Here is a 21,981-nt window from a genome sequence, read left to right as displayed (position 1 = left end):
ATCCCTGTTGATTTGGAATGATATCATGTCTAAGGTCCTATACCGTGTTGCCTTTCTGTCTTGAATATTTCCTGACCCTTTAGTGTCATCATTAAAGGGATAGTTGGGATGTTTTGACATGAAGTTGAAGTTGAAGTATGACCCCCCCCGTCAGCAGTGTAGCACATCAGGAATGTAGTTCCACTTACTTGCTGGCTCTTTTAAGGAACAGGCATCTTCATCACACACACAAGAAAGGACAGGCGACACGGCGCCGGGATACGGCGGGAGACAAATATAACGCAGAGACATTTGTGAGGTCTGATTTTTTTTGGAGGAAGCATTTTTGTGATGCAAATGTATGACTCTTTTCAACGCATGTTGTTTTGAGAAGCCAAACTCTTTACTTAAATAACACAGCAACTAAGCAGAACTACGTTCCTCCTCACCGAACTCCGGCCAGAACTGTACTCACTGGACCATTTGGGGGGGGGTGTAAGTCACCGTTGATGTACTACACTGCTGATGGGGGTGTCGTACAACTTCATGTCAAAAAATCCCAACTATCCCTTTCAGCAATATCGTGGTTGAAGATCCAAATGGACACAGTATCGTACCCTAAAGCTGTCATGCAACTATTCCATCAGGAATGGTTTCTCGGGAAGCCCCTCCATGACGAGGAGTCCACCATCATCCATCACTACGCCTTCGCAGAGAACCCCTCTGTCTTCAAATACCCTGACTTCTCCGCCGCTTGGGCCTTAAGCATCCCCCTCGTAGTCCGGTCAGTGCATAGCCCTTTTTCAGCTGGAATCGGGTGTCCTAGATTTATTAGAAAGTCACGCACAGTCCGGTGTAACGCTGCCAGTTGTTGTTTGAAGGCTCGCCGACAAAGTCAAAGAGGAGCCGCTGAAATCGGACTTCACCATTGACCTGAAACACGAGGTGAGATACAGTACCGGGCAAAAGTTTAGACACACCTGTCTAAACTGGCGCTGTTATCCTTGCATGTCCCAGCTTATATGCTGGAAAGGAGCGAGGCGTGAAAGCTGTTTTAAGCTGTAGTGGAAACACAATCAATGTTTTCATCTCCAAAATGAATGCAGGAGAGGCATGAGGAGGTTTCAGATGAGCCCACACGACATGACACTGGAACAGTACTGAAATATGAATACAGAAAGAAGTAATATTTCATAGTGTTTTTCTAATATGTCTTACCATTGATTCATCTAATCCAAGATTCTGGCTTCTAAGGATAGTAATGATCGGCGTGATGATACGTGGCCGCAATGATCCTGCATGGGTTGATAACAAGAAGACTGCGTTCAGTAGTCAGGCTGGCTGTGTGTCGTTGCAGGTGGCCTTGTACATTTGGGACAACGGCAACGGTCCTGATCTGACCGCCGTGCCCGAGCTGTGCACTGAGCCCGAGGACTCTCCAAGGGCTGACCTCTGTGCCACGACTCTGAGCACCCAGCCTCCCCCCTGTGTGAGTACCGTCCTTCCCCATCCAGCTACCCTTTCCAACAGGAAATTGAAGGCAAACATGATTCACTTGCAGCATTCCACCTTCAGGCTTTCCACCGCAGCCTGTAACAGAAGCGAAATGTCACCATAACGGTGAACGTTGCTGCCTCCGTGTGCCGTTTAGACACGATGCACGCTGAGCTGCAGTACTCTAGCAGTTTATGTTCATGTCTCTACTCTTCCTTTACGTTATCCTGCTGCTGCCTAGCCTCCCAAAGAGAGGTACGTGTACCCCCAGGGGTACACCAATTGTAAGGGGGTACGTGAATAAAAATGAGAAACAATTAGCGCCTAACACTTTCAATTACGAGTCCGCCTGAAAGCCTCGGGGCACAATGGAGAAGGGAGCAGAAAGCAGGTGCCGTTCATTGCTCTGTGTGCATTACATCAACAAACGTAAGATGGATGATTATTTTGTGCATTAGTAGTGTTTCATCTCAAAGATTTGATTTATGTTGGCGTTCCACGCCCCGCACGGTGCAGCGGTGAAAACCTGTCATGTGACTGGGGCTTTATCGTTGCCTGTACGTATTTTTATACTTAAGATACTTCTTTATTGTGATTGTTAAACTGTCCCCTTCAATTTGGTCATAAATTATTATGCAGATTTAAACCATAGCCGTCCCCTGTGGACAAAAAGTGATGCTGAAATTCAAACCATTCAAATGGAAGAATGCCAACATCAGATATGTAGGATGATTACTTATCTATTTATCAGCGCTCATGTCGTTACTGTAGCAAAATGTAACCATGCGAAATACACATTTGGACCCAGAATGACTTTAAAATGACTTAACCAATGAACTATGCTCAATATTTGTCAAAGATATGTGGGATGATTACACATTTGGAACTGAAATGACCATAAAATTCATTGTGACAAAGTGAATTAATATGAAAAGAATGTGTGCTTTTCAAGTGTGCAGGAGTAGGGGGGTACATGGCTTCAGGTCAAAGGTCTGAAGGGGTATGCCACTGTAAAGTTTGGGAAGCACAGTCCTACTGCATCTTTTTTTATTTACTATCTCCACCAAAGGCTGCTCAGATTAGATCTCATTCCAAGGAAATTGCATTTTGCACACACACACACACACATGCACGCACGCACGCACACACGCACACACACGCTTGTATCAATGTTGTCTCCACAGCTCAGAGGATACGCTTGATTAATGAGACACGCTTAGGCTTTAATATTGATCTGGTGTGCTGCTTCCTGTTTACGACAAGATTTAACAGAACAAAAGATCCACTCGGCTGCATGTGTGAACGACGACTTATTCATTAAAGGCAGCCTTGTGACTATGCATGTTTGATGTGAATATGATTGACTAGTGGGAACATTTTTTCATTATTTTAATATTTAAAAAAAGGAATGGTCGTTTTTTTTTCCCTCATAGAGGAAAAACAGCCATACTTGAAAGAAGCCTACATGATATTAAAATGAGAGAATTTTTCTTATTTCAAGCAAAAAATTCTAAGCAAAAGCGGCTTGGTGAGAATTCTTATAACTACAATATTGTTCTTGTGACTTTTCAGAATATAATGAGTCCTAAAATAATCAAGTTCTTAATCACGTAGCTAGACTTCAGTCAAGTTTGATCCTTATTACAACATGGCCAATTTTAGACTCTCCAATGAAGCTATCGTGCATGTTGCTGGAATGTGGAAGGAAGCCAGAGTACACAGAGAATACCCCCGGGGGGGGGGGCCTGTGGGGCCAACATGCTAACCACCTGGCCACCGTGCAGCTAACTTCTCTTGTAGTCGGCATGCTAGTTATGTTGGTTGCTTCTTCAGCGGTCTGAGCTTTTCCACACGCATGAAGCCAATGACATGGATGGCAAAAGAAAAAAGTGTGATTGGATCTAAAATGAACTTCATTGAAGAAAACCTATTGTCATAAACACCATCAGAATTCTTTTTTGGCATATAGTTTGTACATTTATAAACTAGAGTCACACCAGTTGAATCATTTGACACATTTACACAGATTTTATGACGAGATTGAATATAATCTAGGAATTTCACATTGGTCCCAAATCAGCAAATCTTGACATTTATTTTCTGTGTGGTTTACAAACCAGTTCTGTTCTTGATTTAAGACAAATCTATCCATTATTCATCTGTTGTTGAAGAAGAATCCAAATGAGGTTTTCATAAAAATGAACTCTTTCTGGCAAAAAAATATCTTCCTGAGAATTGGCTCGCTATCATTTCTTAATATAAGATTCTTTTTGTCAATTTTATGGTGGGGGATAGGTTCCCAAAATAGCCTGCAATAAGTGAAATCCGCAAAGTAGCCAACTTGATTTATTTCCAATGACTCTATATGTTTTAAGGCTGTAAAAGGCCCCCCCCCCCCCATAACCTTTATATACTCTTCTCAGACAGGCATAAGCATTTTGTCACATTTCTCTCTCGTTTGAACACTCTTAAGTTCAAACCTTCCTTTGAATTTTAATGATCAACCAACGAGGTTGGACACAAAAAATGATGAAGTGACTCCCGCGTATTTACTGCTCTGACCGTGCCTCTTCATCCTGGCGCTGTTCGGCTGTAATGTTTTTCTATCCTTGTTAGAACATATTGCTCTTCCTCCTGGTTCTTCTCCTTGAACCGAACATTCATTTAGCCACTTAGTTTCTTCTGCTTCTATTGTTTACTGGCAGTTAGCAAGCAGCTAGGAGATTGATTGACAATGGTCTACAGCCAATCAGGATGCAGAACACAAAGGGCGGGTTCTCCCTTAGCCAATCAGGACTGTTGTGGCGCTATATTTACTGAGACAAAGGGGACACGTCTGCTCTCACATGAGTTACATCGCCTTCTGCTGGTAGCAGTAGGAAGTACAATAACACACACAGACAACAGAGCTCTCATACACCACAAGGACACACAACACAATGTGCGTTCATACGCTGCTAAAAAAAAAACATGCAAAAAAACACTTCAGAAATCCCCATGAGTTCTCCAACATTGGACATCACGGAGCACCGACATACACATCCGTGCTGCACCGGCTTGCTGTGATTATCTGCTCAAGCCGGGAGGCCTCTTGTTCCAAAACTAGTCCTCTACGTGCTGATCACCTGATTCAAAAAGGCTTGGGTGTCTAGGCATGCGAGTCTGACCTTCGTCGTCTCTGTCTCGCACAGGAGGAGGCGATCACCCCTCCCCTGGCATATGTGGTTTCCTGTATGAACTAACATTTTAGCATTTGTCTCTAAGCCATCTTTCCAGGTTGTACTGATTAGTCTCCTTGCATGTAAGTTTTATTCAAGTCTACCTGTGGTTATTCTCAAACAACAAACTCTTCTCTCATCTGTTTTGGTGCCAGCACAAGGTTTTCCCTTGACTCGTCCTAAAACCAGTAAGAACAAGCAGGAATGGGCCTATTCATGGCTTGTGAGAACTGTCGATGTGAATGACACTCATTTACCGACATCGCATGGCGGACGAGGGCTGAATTGGAGGCAGGCGACAATTGGAGAGGCTGTTATTTACAAAATAATTTTTTATAACCACTTAATTTTACATAATGATTGGCAGTGCATGAGAAAGTGTCAAGAAAAACAGCTCTCCTTGAGCACGTGGTCATTTATTAACAAGTACATTGCACAACACCACAGCACCAGAACCGATGTTGTCAGAGTGGTGCGGAGCAAGTAGCAAGTGTAACACACCAAAAGCTGACCAGCAACTTTAAAGCGTATGCAGAGGTAGATAAAGCCGATTGATGCCGACCACTCATGATACTTCCAATACAGCTCCAGCCAAAAAAACAAGAGGTTGCCTACAGCCACAACTGGCGCTTATTAGAGACGGTGTTTAGCTTTTGTCGACCACGCACTCGACGACTACAAGGGGCTACCCACACGGCCTTATTCACCACGGCTGCAAAAATAACACACAATGGAGCCAAGCAAAGTTGCCAGTGTCAACATTTTGATGAAGAAGGTGAGAAACACGACTGAATTCCACAAGTAACTCCAATCAGGAAGCTGTCGTCCGTGTAGAGCTCTCTCTCCTTCTTGCATTTCAAGAAAGGAACAAAGTCCCATTTGAAGCAACCATTTCGGGGGTTTTTTCCCAAAAAGAAGGAGGGAACACTGGAGACAACTTTTGTTTTTGTAATATGACGCCTTGAGCTTTTGAGGTTGGCGCTGTGTGCCATGAACCTGAAGTTTGCATCAGAATGATGTATGGTTGGATTGCATTTGGGAGTTTTATTGTGCTGGTAAACATTTGAACATGCTCAAAATCCTACTCCAAAAGAAAGAAAAGTGTTGTAATGCATTCCATGAGGTGACTAAAGCCTTTGGTTTGACTGAGTGAGTGTTCCCCTCTCTGGTGGTTGCACTGATGGGCCATTTCCTTTCTACTCTCACCGCCTTGTGTTTACGGCCAACTTTGTATTTATTATTCTATATCTGAAATGCTCAGACAGTTGAGCAGGTGCAATTGTCTGCAAGCATTATCAGCCCGCAAAGGTGTCTTCTCAGCTTGGAGGACACGAGCCCAACAATCGTCAGACCACTGGAGAGAAAATGTCATTCCACGCTCTTCTGCAGACTTCTTGACGCACAATAACAGCCTGAAAAGTCCTTCTCCAAGCTTTGTCGCATGTAAAATCCAACCCTGTGATTCCATGTTCTTAATTCATGTCTGTTATTTTCACAAAAGGGGGAGCCGGTGAATGAAGAAGATGTCTTTGTGGCTGTGAAAACGTGTAAGAAGTTCCACAGCGAAAGAGGTGAGTGCTGTTTGCAACATCCATTCAAACAGAGGACACGTGTTGATTGGTGGGTATTTTATTTTGCAAAGATGTTGATGATTCATTCAACAACACCTTTATTGTGAAAAACAGAACATGTGCTCATTATTATCCCACTTTAATTTTGAGTGTGACTCCAAATCCAGACCTCCATGGGTTAATAAATGAGATTTCCATTGATCATGTTTGTGTGATTTTGTTGTCAGCACATTCAACTATGTCAAGAACAAAGTACTTCATAAGAATATTACATTCATTTACATTTACAAATAATAAATACAGTATAGAGTGGGGTGAAAAAGTGTTTGGCCCCTCCCTGATGTCTTATTTTTTTGCACGTTTGTCACACTAAAATGTTTCAGATCATCAAACAAATGTAAATATCAGTTAATGACAACACAACCCATCACTTTATGCACTTTTTAAAGGAAACTTTTTATTAAGAAAAAAATGCAAAGGTACGTAACCCTGGAACCAATTAACCGCAATAAACGAGGCATTACTGTAACAGCAAATGAGATGCTGCTCAGTGTAACTTCTGAAAGAAATAACCCATGACCTTTGCCATTGTTGTGTCTGTTTCTAATATTTTGGTTACCTTATTTAGATACATAAGAAGTGTAAGATATGAGACGACTGTGATGATTGCTTCAAGAAGCGTACTTAAATGTCACAGGTTGTAAACAGTACCTATAGAGGCTCGCTGTCTTCCAGGAAGGCTGGCAGAAACCCATTTAAAAATGTCACATGGAAATTACGTGGCACCTCACGACACCGTGAAGTTATTTTCCTCCAGGTTGTTTTGATCGTTTGAATCGATGCCAACATTGAGCAGGTGGAAACTATTTTATTGATAGACTATTTCCCGTCATAAAGTTCTGCTTCTTTATCACAGTTCCCGTGATTAAGAAGACGTGGGAGAGGGATGCCGTGTTTCTGGAGTACTACAGCGACCACGCCGATCCTTCACTGCCCACCGTTAATTTAGGGGTGCCCAACACCGAGAGAGGTAAGACATTCGTTTGCAATTTCCGCAGCCTGTCTTGCAGCGCCGCGTGTTTCAGGGGCAAAGAGATGAAATTGACATCACCGATGTGCCAACTGTAAAGTCATTTAGAATAAGACTCTGTGGTGCACAGACCTCCACCAAGGCCAAACAGTATTAAAGTGAATCATACCTTCACACGGACACACGCATATGCAGCTTTTTGTCTCAGGGCCGTGCATTATTACCACAAAAGAAGTTACATTATACATTCATCTTTGCATACACACATTTTGGGGATCTGTTTTGGGGGGATTCCTGCATAATTACCAAATAAATGGAGCTAAATGTTTAAAAAAAAAGGTATGTTTAAATATTGCAGCAACAAATCTTCCTAGAGCCACACAACATTGGGAGCCGTAGCGTCATTTGGCTCATGCTGAAATGTGGCCATCATTTCAATATCTGGAAGTCAGTTGGAGTCAAGTAAAAAATAATCAAATAAATGCAAATACAGTAAAGTACTAGAGAAGCACGGAGAGCACAGACCTCCGCCGAATAGTCCCCCCCTCCACCATGTTGTGATTCACACCAAAGTAATCATCCTACAGTTTTTGAAATGTTGCAGAACCTGTTGGAAACTTGTCTGGTATTTTTTTCCAAGTGCTCTGACCATTTTTTGGGGAGTTATATGCACAAATGGCGAAAAATGGTCCTACAGTATGTGGCAATGATAACGAATCCTTTTAAAAACACCTGGATCCAGACGGTGATCCGGATCAATGTGAACGTTATTGGCATTGTTAAGATAAAAATGGGATACAATTGAAGCACCCACAAGATAAAGCTAGCAGCTCCCCAGCAATTATTCAGCCGTCCTTTCTCTCCTTCGACCTTTCGGCCCAGAAGCCGAGCTCTTGCAGCCTGAGCTTCTCCTTCCTGGATGGATGGGTGGATGGATGGATAGATGGGTGGATGGATGTATGTATGGATGGATGGATGGATGGATGGATGCATGGATGCTTGCTGAGAATTTAAAATCCTGTCCGAATGAATATTTCAGCTTGTGCAATTAATTGCAGCCTGCGGTGATTTGTACGAATTCAGAAGAGTAACCTACAGAACATTCCGGGTGCCTTGTTCTATGGACAAGGTGAGGGCTTTGCCTCTGGGGGGCCTCCGGGCAAGACTTTTGTTGCTCTACTTTCCGACTGTCCAAAAAGGTCCTCTTTTGCAGTCAGCTGTGTAACCGCATTGTGTGGAGCTCTACACGCTTTCTCTCATCTGCCTGAGGCTTAGGCCATTGGGGGGGCAAATTATTCCAGACAGCAGATAGCAGTCGGTGACTAAAAGACCACCTAAGACCTTTGGTATTGCACCTTAATAGGATGATGCATTGGCTGTGCTCACTTTAGAAGAGAGGAGGGGGCGGAATGTTGCTGGAAGAAGAGTGGTGCAATCTGCAGCCTGTCATCCGTGACGGTGTGCAGGCTAATGAGGGGTGCAGGTCTGAGTACTGTGTTCTGCTGGGCCTCCACGGGCTGCGAGCTGTCCAAGCGTGTCCTCTCTCACATGGAGCTGTCTTTCAAGTTGCTTCAAACTCTCATCCATGTTATGAGCAAAGGTTTGAACCTAATGAACAGTCAAACCAATGGAAGTGTCTTAGTTTTATAGTTGACTTCATCCATCCATCTTCTACCGCTTAGTTGAGGTCGGTGGTGGGGGCAGCAGCCTAAGCAGGGAAGCCCAGACTTTCCTCTCCCCGACTACTTCGTCCAGCTCCTCCCGGCGCATCCCGAGGTGTTCCCAGGCCAGTTGAGAGACATAGTCTCTCCAACGTGTCCTGGGTCTTCCCCGAGGCCTCCTACTGGTCAGACGTGCCCTGAACACCTCCCCAGGGAGGCGTGCGGGAGGCATCCTGACCAGTTGCCCGAGCCACCTCATCTGTCTCCTCTCAATGCGGAGGAGCAGCACTTCTACTCCGAGTTTCCCCTGGATGACAGCGCTTCTCACCTTTTCTAAGGGGGAACCCAGCCGCCCTACGGAGAAAACTCATCTGGGCCGCTTGTACCCGCCGTCCTGCCCTTAAGGTCACCACCCAAAGCTCATGACCAGAGGTGAGGGTAGGAAAAAAAAAAAAAGTGGGAGCTCTCTTGCTTGTAAAGTGTACAACATTGATCAAGTCATTGACATTTCCACTGCACTTCATCAATACTGACCCTCATCAAAAGCTCACCGCAGCATGAAATGATATTTGTGTGTCACAGTATCAAATCAATGTGGCCGGCGTTAATGTATCCTTTTTATTATTACTAATGATGGATGTCACATGAGCACAAGACACGGCCCTCTGAGCCTCGAAAAAACCCCAGGATGAGACACTCATCTTCCAAAAAAAAAAAACAGGCATGCATCATTTCCTCCTGTCTGTGTTTTTTTCCAAGAACCTGCAGCTCGATGCTAATGATGGCCGGGAGCATTCCTGGGGTGTTAAACAGTCAACAGGCATCAACGTGTCACCACTGGGCTGTCACTTGTGTTTTTAGATAGATTTTTTCTTCATTCATTCATTCATCCATTCATTCTAATGGCTAGCTTCAGCTTTTACAGCCCAAACATATCATTAATGTATTCACACGTGACGTGCAAAATGCTAAGTATTGATGTCAAGTAGAGGTCAGCAAATGTGGACGTGCTTCAGCACATTGACGGATGGCTGGGAGCTCTTCTATGCATAATTCAGCTTCCTTTGGAGGAACACGCATCAGCAAAATTCTACAGGATGAGCGAGTACACCACTATCTGTATCGGTATCTGTTTCTGTATCTGCTCACCCATCTAAATGATCTTTATCCGTATCTGTACTCGGAGTTGGCGAGCGGTGATTCATGCAAACATCCAGTGATGGCAAACACGTAATCATGTGTCAGCTTTCACTGTAGTTTTCTCCGAAGCACGGCGTCCAGCACTACGAGCAAAGTCTTCCAACTGACTTGATATCAGCAGCCGAATTAGAAGCAGGTAGACGGGGAAAAAAAACACCGGCAGTGACCTACGCAACAAGAGGCGCTCACAGCTCTGTCTTGCCAAATGCACCGAAACAAGTCTACAAACTAACTTGAAATTCAGCAAAATAGAGAACGTGGGCGGGAGTCGAGCCAAGCAAGCAGAGAGTCACCGTCTGTATTATTGGCTCCTCTCTCGAGTCTGTCTAGGGAGGGGCGGTCGCTGTCTGTGGCTGGCCAATCACAGAGCGTGAAGAGTGATTACATAAGTAGTTACCCAATGAGGATTTTCCTTTATCACCTTTACGGTCAGTCGGTGTACAGTTTTCCAGAAAACAATCAGCACCTACAGCCGCACAAATGCTCTTCATGCATGGCATCAGACCTCAGCGTTCCCTTTGCCACGGGGCTTTTGCTTTCAACGAGATGTTAAACAGAGCAAAAGATCCGGGAGTTCCATTAGTGTTCTTTGGCTTCTTTTGTGGCTTTGGTGGTGGTGGTGGTGTTTTGCGTCACATTTAACCCCCAAAAGATCATCCACTGTTGTGGGAGATGTCAAATTGTGAGGCCTGATCTGAGATCAGCATGTTTTGAAGCATTAACTTTTCTTTATTTTTCCTTTTTTGTCACTATTCCCCCGAAAATATCGACCACCATAAATGACATTTCTGTTGTTTTTGCTTTTCATTTACCTTTAGGGTTTTTTGTTTGTTTTCTCCGAAAAAGGTCAGCGACTGTCATGCGGGACGTCAAATCCTGTGAAACTGAAGTTGAGGGAGTGACCTGATCAGAAGATTCAATTTCAGTTTTTTTCCTTTTTCTTTGGCTTTCTGCTGTTTTGCGACACTCCCCCACCCATGAGACTGACCGCTGTTGCACGAGATATCAAATCATGCAAAACATGAGTGTTTTTGTCTTTTTATTTGGCTTGTTGTGGGCGTTGTATCCCTTTCCCTCCTTTCTAAGATCAGCCACCGTCCTGGGAGACGTCCGATTACACAAAAACCTGAGTCTCAAAGGATGGGTTTTTTTGTCCTTTTGGCTTTTTCAATCTCAATAAGATGTAGAAACTCATGTCTACAAATACGAAAAAAAAGCATATAATTGGTGAGACGCTTGCTCATGCTACTGTATGGCAAGGTGTCTGCAGGTGAATAAAGAGTCAACGTAGGTGACTTATTAACGTTAAATTGGACTGTTAACTTTGGTTAACTTTGATATGTGATAAATATGATGAAGGAAATTGAGCTCAATCTCTTTTTTTTTTAATCATTAAGTTGTTTTTGTGTTGTTGCTTTGCTTTGTGGCGACAAGCAGCACCTCCACAGTCCCCCGGCAGGTGATCTCACAACTGTGTTTTTGTATTTGTATTTTCCAGTAAATGCAGGCAACACTGGTACTGACATTTTAATGACAGCTACCGCGAGGCGCACCAACATGGAAGCGACTGCATCTTCCCACGGGCTTCAAACGTCAGTCAAGCAAGCCGCTCTAACTAGAAACCAGGCTGCCAGCCTTGTCTGGAAGATTTGGATTTTATTCCTGTCAGCAGTTCAAGGTGTCCTCTCTTCTTCTATATTCAGGTACCAGGTAGAAAACACCTTGGGTGCCACATTAATAATACAGTAAGGCCTCCGCGTTCTCTGTGATGCTTGCCACGGGGGAGCTCACGTTTCAGCAGCACTGATGGCGTGCACGTATTTCAGATGCAATGATTCTGCCACTGGACTCCTCATTTGGCAGAACATTTTTGCTCCGTGCGGCGGGCGTGTCCAACTTGGCCTGGTTCAGGTTTGGTCAGCTGTGGCCAACATCACCACAGGAAATAATGGAATTAACAAACAAGCTGTTCCAGATTGAAATTGCGCCATCATGGAACCTTTATGAACTGTACGTTCCATGTTTAAAGTCACATCTCCGTACGGCTTGTAGCACCTTTGCATTGGCATCACATCTACACCAGGGGTGCTCACACTTTTTTAGCCTGCGAGCTACTCTTGAAATGACCAAGTCCCAAAGATCTACCTGCTACTATAAAGCTAGAAAGTGTATATATATATATTTACTATATGTATTTAATCAAATATGAGTATGTATTATGTATGTTATACATGTACTGTATATCAGGCGTGCACGCACTTTCTCAGCATGCAAGTACAAGTCCAAATGATCTACCTCTTCTATAAAACATAGAACATATACAAAATGTAAGCAGTAAACTGTGAAATTCTATTGTAAATATTCCTGATTAGTATTTCACATTCACATGTTCAAAGTTTCCAGGTCATCAAAGTAGTTGCTATCATGATTCACTCCAATATGGAAATAAAGATCATTGCACATAAGTCCTAAGTAGTTGTGTACTAGTGAGTGAGTACTGCTAATATGTCAGTCACATTAGCTACGTAACGTTCATGAGGGCACACAGTTCATGTATTACATCCAGTTAGCATTTGCTAGCAAACATTATCCACATACAAGAATGTAAAATGATGATGCAAAAGACAATACACCCAAGTCAAGGCAACATACTGAAAAGGTTTCACCAATGGGCACATTTTTAATTTCATGCAATAATAGTTTAGGAAGCCAACGTGTAGAAAACACTGATTTCTGTAGTAGAGTTCATGACGCCAAGCAAAGCCAGTAAACGTAGCTAGCCGCTACAAGTGAACAGATAACTTTAGTTATAGATATAGACATCTTAGAGCAGAGTTAGTTCATCCATCATCACAATCATAAAGATGAAAGTTGCATCTTTGTGTTAGCTTGAAACGCTGCGGGGGAGCGAGCTTAATGTCGCTGACTGATGTCATATGACAACTACAAAGTGACGTTTACGCCATCGACCCAAACTACCTTGGCAATCTACCGGTAGCTCGCCATCGACGTAATGGCTGCCCCTGGTCAAAACCAACATGAACACTGACTGGTGGAAGTGAGAGGCAAGACAACGCCTATGAAGGAATGCTTCTGCACGTCGTGCCCACCCATCATTTCCTAGTCCTCATCCTTTCTGGATGGTTTGTGTTGACTGTGGCATTTTGCGGTCACCACTTGGGGTCTGCAACCCGCAATGCAGCTCAGGCCAGTACAGTAGGACTGCAGCAGGACCACTATCTGCTCCTTGAGAACGCCAGACCCTACAACAGGACCTCCAGCACGCCACTAATGTGCTTGCACTGCAAAAACTGAATTTCAAGAAAGTTTCATTTGAAGCAACCACCTAAAAAGAAAAAAACTGTGTCTAGCAGTTTTCACTTGAGAAAAGAAAGTGTAGTAAGCCAACGCTTAGCAGTTTTGCCAGAAATCAAATAACAAGATCAAACTCTAATTTGGATTATGAATATGTACAGTCAAACTTGTCTATAGCGGCCACTAGAGGGAGTCTGCAAAAGTGGCCGCTACAGACAGGTGGCCTCTATAGACAGGTTGGTGTCCAGTTTGAATGTTGACCAGTAGAGGGAAAAAAAGGGGGGGGGGAATAATAATAATGTTGACCAGTAGAGGGCACTGCGGACTGCGGATAAAAGTTGTACAGCACTACGAGGCTTGTTATTATCATGGCTCATGGTTCATGGTTTTAATTCATCCTGAACAGCGCATTGTGTTCTAAGGCTACATGAACGTGTAACCCAGGAAGGCCCACAGCGTATTGTGTTCTAAGGCTACATGAACGTGGAACCTAGCAAGGCCCACAGCGTATTGTGTTCTAAGGCTACATGAACGTGTAACCCAGGAAGGCCCACAGCGTATTGTGTTCTAAGGCTACATGAACGTGGAACCTAGCAAGGCCCACAGCGTATTGTGTTCTAAGGCTACATGAACGTGGAACCTAGCAAGGCCCACAGTGTATTGTGTTTGAAGGCTACATGAACGTGGAACCTAGCAAGGCCCACAGTGTATTGTGTTCTAAGGCTACATGAACGTGGAACCTAGCAAGGCCCACGGCGTATTGTGTTCTAAGGCTACATGAACGTGGAACCTAGCAAGGCCCACAGTGTATTGTGTTCTAAGGCTACATGAACGTGGAACCTAGCAAGGCCCACAGCGTATTGTGTTCTAAGGCTACATGAACGTGGAACCTAGCAAGGCCCACAGTGCATTGTGTTCTAAGGCTACATGAACATAGAACCTGGCAAGGCCCACAGCGTATTGTGTTCGAAGGCTACATGAACATAGAACCTGGCAAGGCCCACAGTGTATTGTGTTCTAAGGCTACATGAACATAGAACCTAGCAAGGCCCACAGTGTATTGTGTTCTAAGGCTACATAAACATGGAACCTAGCAAGGCCCACAGTGTATTGTGTTCTAAGGCTACATGAACATAGAACCTGGCAAGGCCCACAGTGTATTGTGTTCTAAGGCGACATGAACGTGGAACCGAGCAAGGCCCACAGTGTATTGTGTTCTAAGGCTACATGAACATAGAACCTAGCAAGGCCCACGGTGTATTGTGTTCTAAGGCTACATGAACGTGGAACCTAGCAAGGCCCACAGCTCATTGTGTTCTAAGGCTACATGAACGTGGAACCTAGCAAGGCCCACAGTGTATTGTGTTCTAAGGCTACATGAACGTGGAACCTAGCAAGGCCCACAGCGTATTGTGTTCTAAGACTACATGAACGTGGAACCTAGCAAGGCCCACAGTGTATTGTGTTCTAAGGCTATATGAACGTGGAACCTAACAAGGCCAACAGTGTATTGTGTTCTAAGCCTACATGAACATAGAACCTAGCAAGGCCCACAGTGCATTGTGTTCTAAGGCTACATGAACATAGAACCTAGCAAGGCCCATGGTGTATTGTGTTCTAAGGCTACATGAACGTGGAACCTAGCAAGGCCCACAGCGCATTGTGTTCTAAGGCTACATGAACGTGGAACCTAGCAAGGCCCACAGCGTATTGTGTTCTAAGACTACATGAACGTGGAACCTAGCAAGGCCCACAGTGTATTGTGTTCTAAGGCTATATGAACGTGGAACCTAACAAGGCCAACAGTGTATTGTGTTCTAAGCCTACATGAACGTGGAACCTAGCAAGGCCCACAGTGCATTGTGTTCTAAGGCTACATGAACATAGAACCTAGCAAGGCCCACGGTGTATTGTGTTCTAAGGCTACATGAACGTGGAACCTAGCAAGGCCCACAGCGCATTGTGTTCTAAGGCTACATGAACGTGGAACCTAGCAAGGCCCACAGCGTATTGTGTTCTAAGGCTACATGAACGTGCAACCTAGCAAGGCCCACGGTGTATTGTGTTCTAAGGCTACATGAACGTGGAACCTAACAAGGCCAACAGTGTATTGTGTTCTAAGGCTACATGAACATAGAACCTAGCAAGGCCCACAGCGCATTGTGTTCTAAGGCTACATGAACATAGAACCTAGCAAGGCCCACAGCGTATTGTGTTCTAAGGCTACATGAACGTGGAACCTAGCAAGGCCAACAGTGTATTGTGTTCTAAGGCTACATGAACGTGGAACCTAGCAAGGCCAACAGTGTATTGTGTTCTAAGGCTACATGAACATAGAACCTAGCAAGGCCCACAGCGCATTGTGTTCTAAGGCTACATGAACATAGAACCTAGCAAGGCCCACAGCGCATTGTGTTCTAAGGCTACATGAACGTGGAACCTAGCAAGGCCCACAGCGTATTGTGTTCTAAGGCTACATGAACGTGGAACCTAGCAAGGCCCACGGTGTATTGTGTTCTAAGGCTACATGAACGTGGAACCTAACAAGGCCAACAGTGTATTGTGTTCTAAGGCTACATGAACATAGAACCTAGCAAGGCCCACAGCGCATTGTGTTCTAAGGCTACATGAACGTGGAACCTAGCAAGGCCCACAGCGTATTGTGTTCTAAGGCTACATGAACGTGCAACCTAGCAAGGCCCACGGTGTATTGTGTTCTACGGCTACATGAACGTGGAACCTAACAAGGCCAACAGTGTATTGTGTTCTAAGGCTACATGAACATAGAACCTAGCAAGGCCCACAGCGCATTGTGTTCTAAGGCTACATGAACATAGAACCTAGCAAGGCCCACAGCGCATTGTGTTCTAAGGCTACATGAACATAGAACCTAGCAAGGCCCACAGCGCATTGTGTTCTAAGGCTACATGAACGTGGAACCTAGCAAGGCCCACAGCGTATTGTGTTCTAAGGCTACATGAACGTGGAACCTAGCAAGGCCCACAGTGTATTGTGTTCGAAGGCTACATGAACGTGGAACCTAGCAAGGCCCACAGTGTATTGTGTTCTAAGGCTACATGAACGTGGAACCTAGCAAGGCCCACAGCGTATTGTGTTCTAAGGCTACATGAACGTGGAACCTAGCAAGGCCCACAGTGTATTGTGTTCGAAGGCTACATGAACGTGGAACCTAGCAAGGCCCACAGCGTATTGTGTTCGAAGGCTACATGAACATAGAACCTGGCAAGGCCCACAGTGTATTGTGTTCTAAGGCTATATGAACGTGGAACCTAACAAGGCCAACAGTGTATTGTGTTCTAAGCCTACATGAACATAGAACCTAGCAAGGCCCACAGTGCATTGTGTTCTAAGGCTACATGAACATAGAACCTAGCAAGGCCCATGGTGTATTGTGTTCTAAGGCTACATGAACGTGGAACCTAGCAAGGCCCACAGCGCATTGTGTTCTAAGGCTACATGAACGTGGAACCTAGCAAGGCCCACAGCGTATTGTGTTCTAAGACTACATGAACGTGGAACCTAGCAAGGCCCACAGTGTATTGTGTTCTAAGGCTATATGAACGTGGAACCTAACAAGGCCAACAGTGTATTGTGTTCTAAGGCTACATGAACATAGAACCTAGCAAGGCCCACAGTGCATTGTGTTCTAAGGCTACATGAACATAGAACCTAGCAAGGCCCACAGCGCATTGTGTTCTAAGGCTACATGAATATAGAACCTAGCAAGGCCCACAGCGCATTGTGTTCTAAGGCTACATGAACATAGAACCTAGCAAGGCCCACAGCGCATTGTGTTCTAAGGCTACATGAACGTGGAACCTAGCAAGGCCCACAGCGTATTGTGTTCTAAGACTACATGAACGTGGAACCTAGCAAGGCCCACAGTGTATTGTGTTCTAAGGCTATATGAACGTGGAACCTAACAAGGCCAACAGTGTATTGTGTTCTAAGGCTACATGAACATAGAACCTAGCAAGGCCCACAGCGCATTGTGTTCTAAGGCTACATGAATATAGAACCTAGCAAGGCCCACAGCGCATTGTGTTCTAAGGCTACATGAACATAGAACCTAGCAAGGCCCACAGCGCATTGTGTTCTAAGGCTACATGAACGTGGAACCTAGCAAGGCCAACAGTGTATTGTGTTCTAAGGCTACATGAACATAGAACCTAGCAAGACAAACAAGACACTCCATCTTTTGTTCTACCACAAATATTGACAGCTGAAATATCTAAGCCGCTATTCCACAACATAAACAAGGCAAAAGACTTGTTTTACATGAAAATAGTCATTTCTTTACAAATATAACTCCATGAACTATTTACAATTTTCACATTTGGAAGTAAACTGTGTGCGTGCACGCCCGTGTGCGCACGCATGTGTGTGTGCGCACGCGTGTGTGTGTGTGTGTTAACATATCCCTCCAGTGCGTAACCTTCTGCACGCTACGCTCCTCCGTGCTCTCTCACTTCCTCCTTCCTGCCATGTGTGATTTGCTGCCGAGCTCTTACCAAATGCACTCCTGCCACCTTGTGGCCGTTTTTATGGCTTCAAAGAGCTCCGAGGTGAAAATGCATTAGTGGGGAGTTGCATCATCACCTCTTTTTGCCTCCCGTGCAAAAAGAGGTACAAACACGTTGAATTAAAACGATTTGGGTGCATGGGAAAGTGAAAAGGTCTTTTAGAACGTTCAGTAACGAGTGCATTGCGATGGCGCTGATGAGTTCTGGTAAACGGGTACAGCAGGAAGTGGAACGCCAACAGCCGAGTAGCACAGCCTACTTTGTAGAGCACTTTGCTTTCGGTAAATCTGCTGGATGCTGACCACTCGTGATACTTCTAGTGCAGCTTGTTGTGTTGGGAGGCTGCCTACAGCCGCAGCTACTAGTGTTGTTTGACCCGGCGCTTATACATACGTAAAGAAGTGAGGAGTGAGATTAACGAGATGAACCAAGTGATGAAAAATCATATGAAATAATCCCGCGTCTTTGTCTGCAGGCCACTGCGGAAAAACGTTCGCCATCCTGAAAAGATTCCTCAGCGGCGACGTGCCGCAGACCGAGTGGCTCGTCATCGTGGACGACGACACACTGATCAGGTTCTGTCCCGTTTCGCACTTCCCCCCGCAGGACGCATTCATGCCTGTACTAACCAAGTCTGCCTCCGGGTCACTTTGGCGTGAAGAGTCCGGCCTCGCACTGTGGATCGTCTTGAAAACCATTTTTTAAAAAGATGTGTGCATGCGTTGAAACCCAAACGCCTTCGCTTTCTATCTGTCAGCTCGCTCCTTCATGTGCAAGTGTGTGCACGTGTAACGGCGCCTGAGGGATTATTTCAACACGTGTGTGTGTGTGTGTGTGTGTGTGTGTGTGTCTCCTGCAGCCTCCCCAGACTGCGAGGCTTGCTGAGCTGCTACAGCCCGTCAGAGGCCGTGTGTCTGGGGGAGAGGTACGGCTACGGCCTCAGCCAGGGGGGCTACAGCTACATCACAGGAGGAGGAGGGTGAGTTGGGCAGCTTCTAATGATGAAAGATGGAACGGCAGCCACGGCCGGCCCGGTGACTGCCAGATGTAGAATGAAATCCTGTTATCTGTCATTTCAAGATAAAGCGCTTCAATTTGCTTCTCGCCTGCGGACGTTCGTAGTTTGCAGGCAGTCAGTCGGCGAGCGCGCGGTCGTAATCGCTCTGGACTACAGATGCTGCTCAAACTCCCACTGGAAATTTTGGAAATAGAAATCATCTCTTCCAGGGTCAAACCTTTACGAATCAACCCTTACACATTCAAGTGTAAAAAGAAGTGAACCTACGGTGGTTGTGGTTCTGGTGGAATTTATTCCAAGCATGCATACATACAGTTTACATTACACTGAGTGCTTCATGTTCCAACTGGCAATTCCACATGTCCCAAAAGGAGTTGGAACCGATTGAACCGCCATAAAAGAGTACTGACTGTGCTATGTTGGTATTTATGCGTAGTACCAGTGAGTACGTGTATTTCGTATTGTGCACGAAGCAGTGAAAAACTTGTCTTTTTTGTTTATTATGGTGCATTTTTAGTTTGAAATCAATCATCTCTTAATGCCCAGCTTTAAAAAGACATACATATTACTTTCTGGCCTTGTACTAACACTTTGAGGCTTGTGTGTGTGTGTGCGTGCGTGCGTGTGCGCAGCATGGTGTTCAGCCGGGAGGCGGTGGTGCAGCTCCTGAATAGTGGCTGCAAGTGTTACAGCAACGACGCTCCAGACGACATGGTGCTGGGCATGTGCCTCAACGCTCTAGGGATTCCTGCCACGCACAGCCCCCTTTTCCACCAGGTACCACATCACCCTGACTGCTGACTGTTCATGTTCATTCCAGCTCATGTGCAGGGAAGATCTTGCAGCCGGGTAGGGGCGTCTTTCTTATTTTGATCAACAGTCAGTCGCTGCTAAGATCAGTATAATCCTGCACTTGAGTTGCACCACCATTGATTTGTGCAGTGTGTGTGTGTGTGTGTGTGGGTGTGTGTGTGTGTGTGTACTGATATAGATTAGTGTACTTTATCTTGCCTTGCAGGCCCGTCCAGAGGACTACGCCAGGGACTTCCTCGCTCACCAGGTGCCCATTTCTTTCCACAAACACTGGAACATCGACCCGGTGGCCGTTTTTAACAAATGGCTGACAGACGGGACCAAAAACTCAGCCGGACTTAATACGAGCGCTAAGACTGAGCTGTGAAATGTGGATGAATACGTAGCATACCGTATGTGTGCTGATGTGGGGGTGTCTGTGATGGCATGTGGTGATGTATGAGTGCATTCAGCGTGTGCAACCTACAGGAAGACACCCGACGGACACATTCTCTTTCTCTAGTGTTCACAAGATGCCATTGATGCTGTACAGTCTATTTTGAAATAAATGTGGACATTTTTAAGTTGTGTTTTAATGATCCGCTGGGGATACAGTATAGCATATTGCTAATTGAATGCTAATTACAGCAACCCAATTTGGCACATGAGCATCATACAGAGTGCGTGTGTGCATTTTTCATGTGTGCAAATGTCTGGCAGAATTAGCCTATCCTGTTGTTCATTGGAAGAAGTAAAGAGGCCGGGGCATGACAAGCAAAGCAGAGAGCCATGTGAACACAGTAACGTATGTAAACAGGCACCACTGAGTATAAACAGGCTAAACGGCTTCTTTCATTGGATAAATAGTGTGGGCGCAACACAACTCGTAAGATGGTCAACTTTTGTGGGTTTATAAAACAATTCTTAACTCAATCAATCCCAGCCACTTTTTAGACCACCCCTTCGGTAGCGGCCATTTTAGACCATTTGGACCGATCTTTCAAGGCCCACAGAATATTGTGTTCTATGACGATATACTCCTGGAAGCTACCACAAGAAAGATTTTCTTCATTAGAAAGAATAAAACTCCGTTGTTTAGCAATCGACAGTAGAACATTGGTAAGTTTCAGGAAAATACCAGTTCCTGACTAAAAAAAGGGAGAAAAGCAGCTTATTGTGAAAAGATCCATTTCAAGCATAACTTATATTTTATATACTCTACCAACACAAAGACAAAAAAGGGGTTGTTTTACATCAAAATAACCATTGATTTACAAACACCAACTATTTACAACTTCCACATTGTGCACGTGTGTGCACGCATGTCCCTCCAATGTGTAACCTTCTGCGCACTACACTCCTCCACGCTCTCCCACTTCCTGTCCTGCGTCATTTTTTTTTTCTCTGCCAAGCTTATTAAAACGCACTTCTGCCACCTTGTGGCCGTTTTTATGGCTTAAAATAGTTGTCAAGTGAAATCCATTAGTGTGCAGTTGCATCATCATCTCTTTTTGCCTCTCACACAAAAAAAAACAAAAAAAAAAGGTTGTTGCAATCAGGCGTTCGGCTTTATAAAAACCTGTAAGTGCGTCTTTGGTATTGGATGAGTTAAGCTGTCCTTTGTGTTTGACTGCGAAACATGGAGAGGCAGCCTGTGTTTTAGTTGTCAGAAAGGGGAAATAGAAGGGGGCACGGGTGCGAAACGTGTGGAACGTCAGCTATAACGGCGATCTTGTGACATGAACGATATGCGCACATGGAAAATGATCCGTCTCAACGATCCACTACATGCTTGTTTACGTCAGCCTTCTTGGACTCCAGTCACAGAAGATAACTGCCGTCTAATTTCCATGAGTGAAGATGGCAGACAGCGCCGATGGAGATGAAGTCAGTGGTTGCTATCTTTTTAATTACAAAAGTGGTCCAAAACGGTTCACTGGGGAAATTTCCTTGATGCTCGTCCATGAAAGTATATTTTGCTGATATGGAACGTTCTGCATTTCAAAGCAGTGATGGAAAACACGGCCAAGATTTCAGCAATGATCCATAGGTTGCAGTGTGAACACAATCCAAACAGCACCAGAATTAAAAAGTGTGCGTCAGAACAAGCTGTAACTGTCATGCACTTTCTGCCGGAGAGTATTTGGACTCGGGGAAAG

General features: G+C 44.8%; 1 protein-coding gene across 3 annotated transcripts in view; it reads left to right on the top strand.

Annotated features, from left to right (window-relative positions):
- Nucleotides 1-21,682, top strand: part of b3glcta (beta 3-glucosyltransferase a) — a 60,703-nt gene extending 39,021 nt beyond the window's left edge. The window contains exons 5-13 of one of the 3 annotated variants that reach the window (XM_054793181.1): nt 627-763; nt 861-924; nt 1,337-1,468; nt 6,193-6,262; nt 7,179-7,292; nt 18,488-18,587; nt 18,872-18,991; nt 19,663-19,807; nt 20,049-21,682. In XM_054793181.1, the coding sequence (XP_054649156.1) occupies nt 627-763; nt 861-924; nt 1,337-1,468; nt 6,193-6,262; nt 7,179-7,292; nt 18,488-18,587; nt 18,872-18,991; nt 19,663-19,807; nt 20,049-20,210 (1,044 nt within the window). In that variant the 3' untranslated portion in view covers nt 20,211-21,682. The remainder of the gene's footprint in view (nt 1-626; nt 764-860; nt 925-1,336; nt 1,469-6,192; nt 6,263-7,178; nt 7,293-18,487; nt 18,588-18,871; nt 18,992-19,662; nt 19,808-20,048) is intronic. The other 2 variants (XM_054793179.1, XM_054793178.1) reach the window with 2 other exon arrangements.
- Nucleotides 21,683-21,981: the final 299 nt, after the last annotated feature.

The sequence above is a fragment of the Dunckerocampus dactyliophorus genome, chromosome 12 (assembly GCF_027744805.1).
Source record: "Dunckerocampus dactyliophorus isolate RoL2022-P2 chromosome 12, RoL_Ddac_1.1, whole genome shotgun sequence".
NCBI lineage: Eukaryota > Metazoa > Chordata > Actinopteri > Syngnathiformes > Syngnathidae > Dunckerocampus > Dunckerocampus dactyliophorus.
This window is presented reverse-complemented; position numbering and strand designations above follow the sequence as displayed.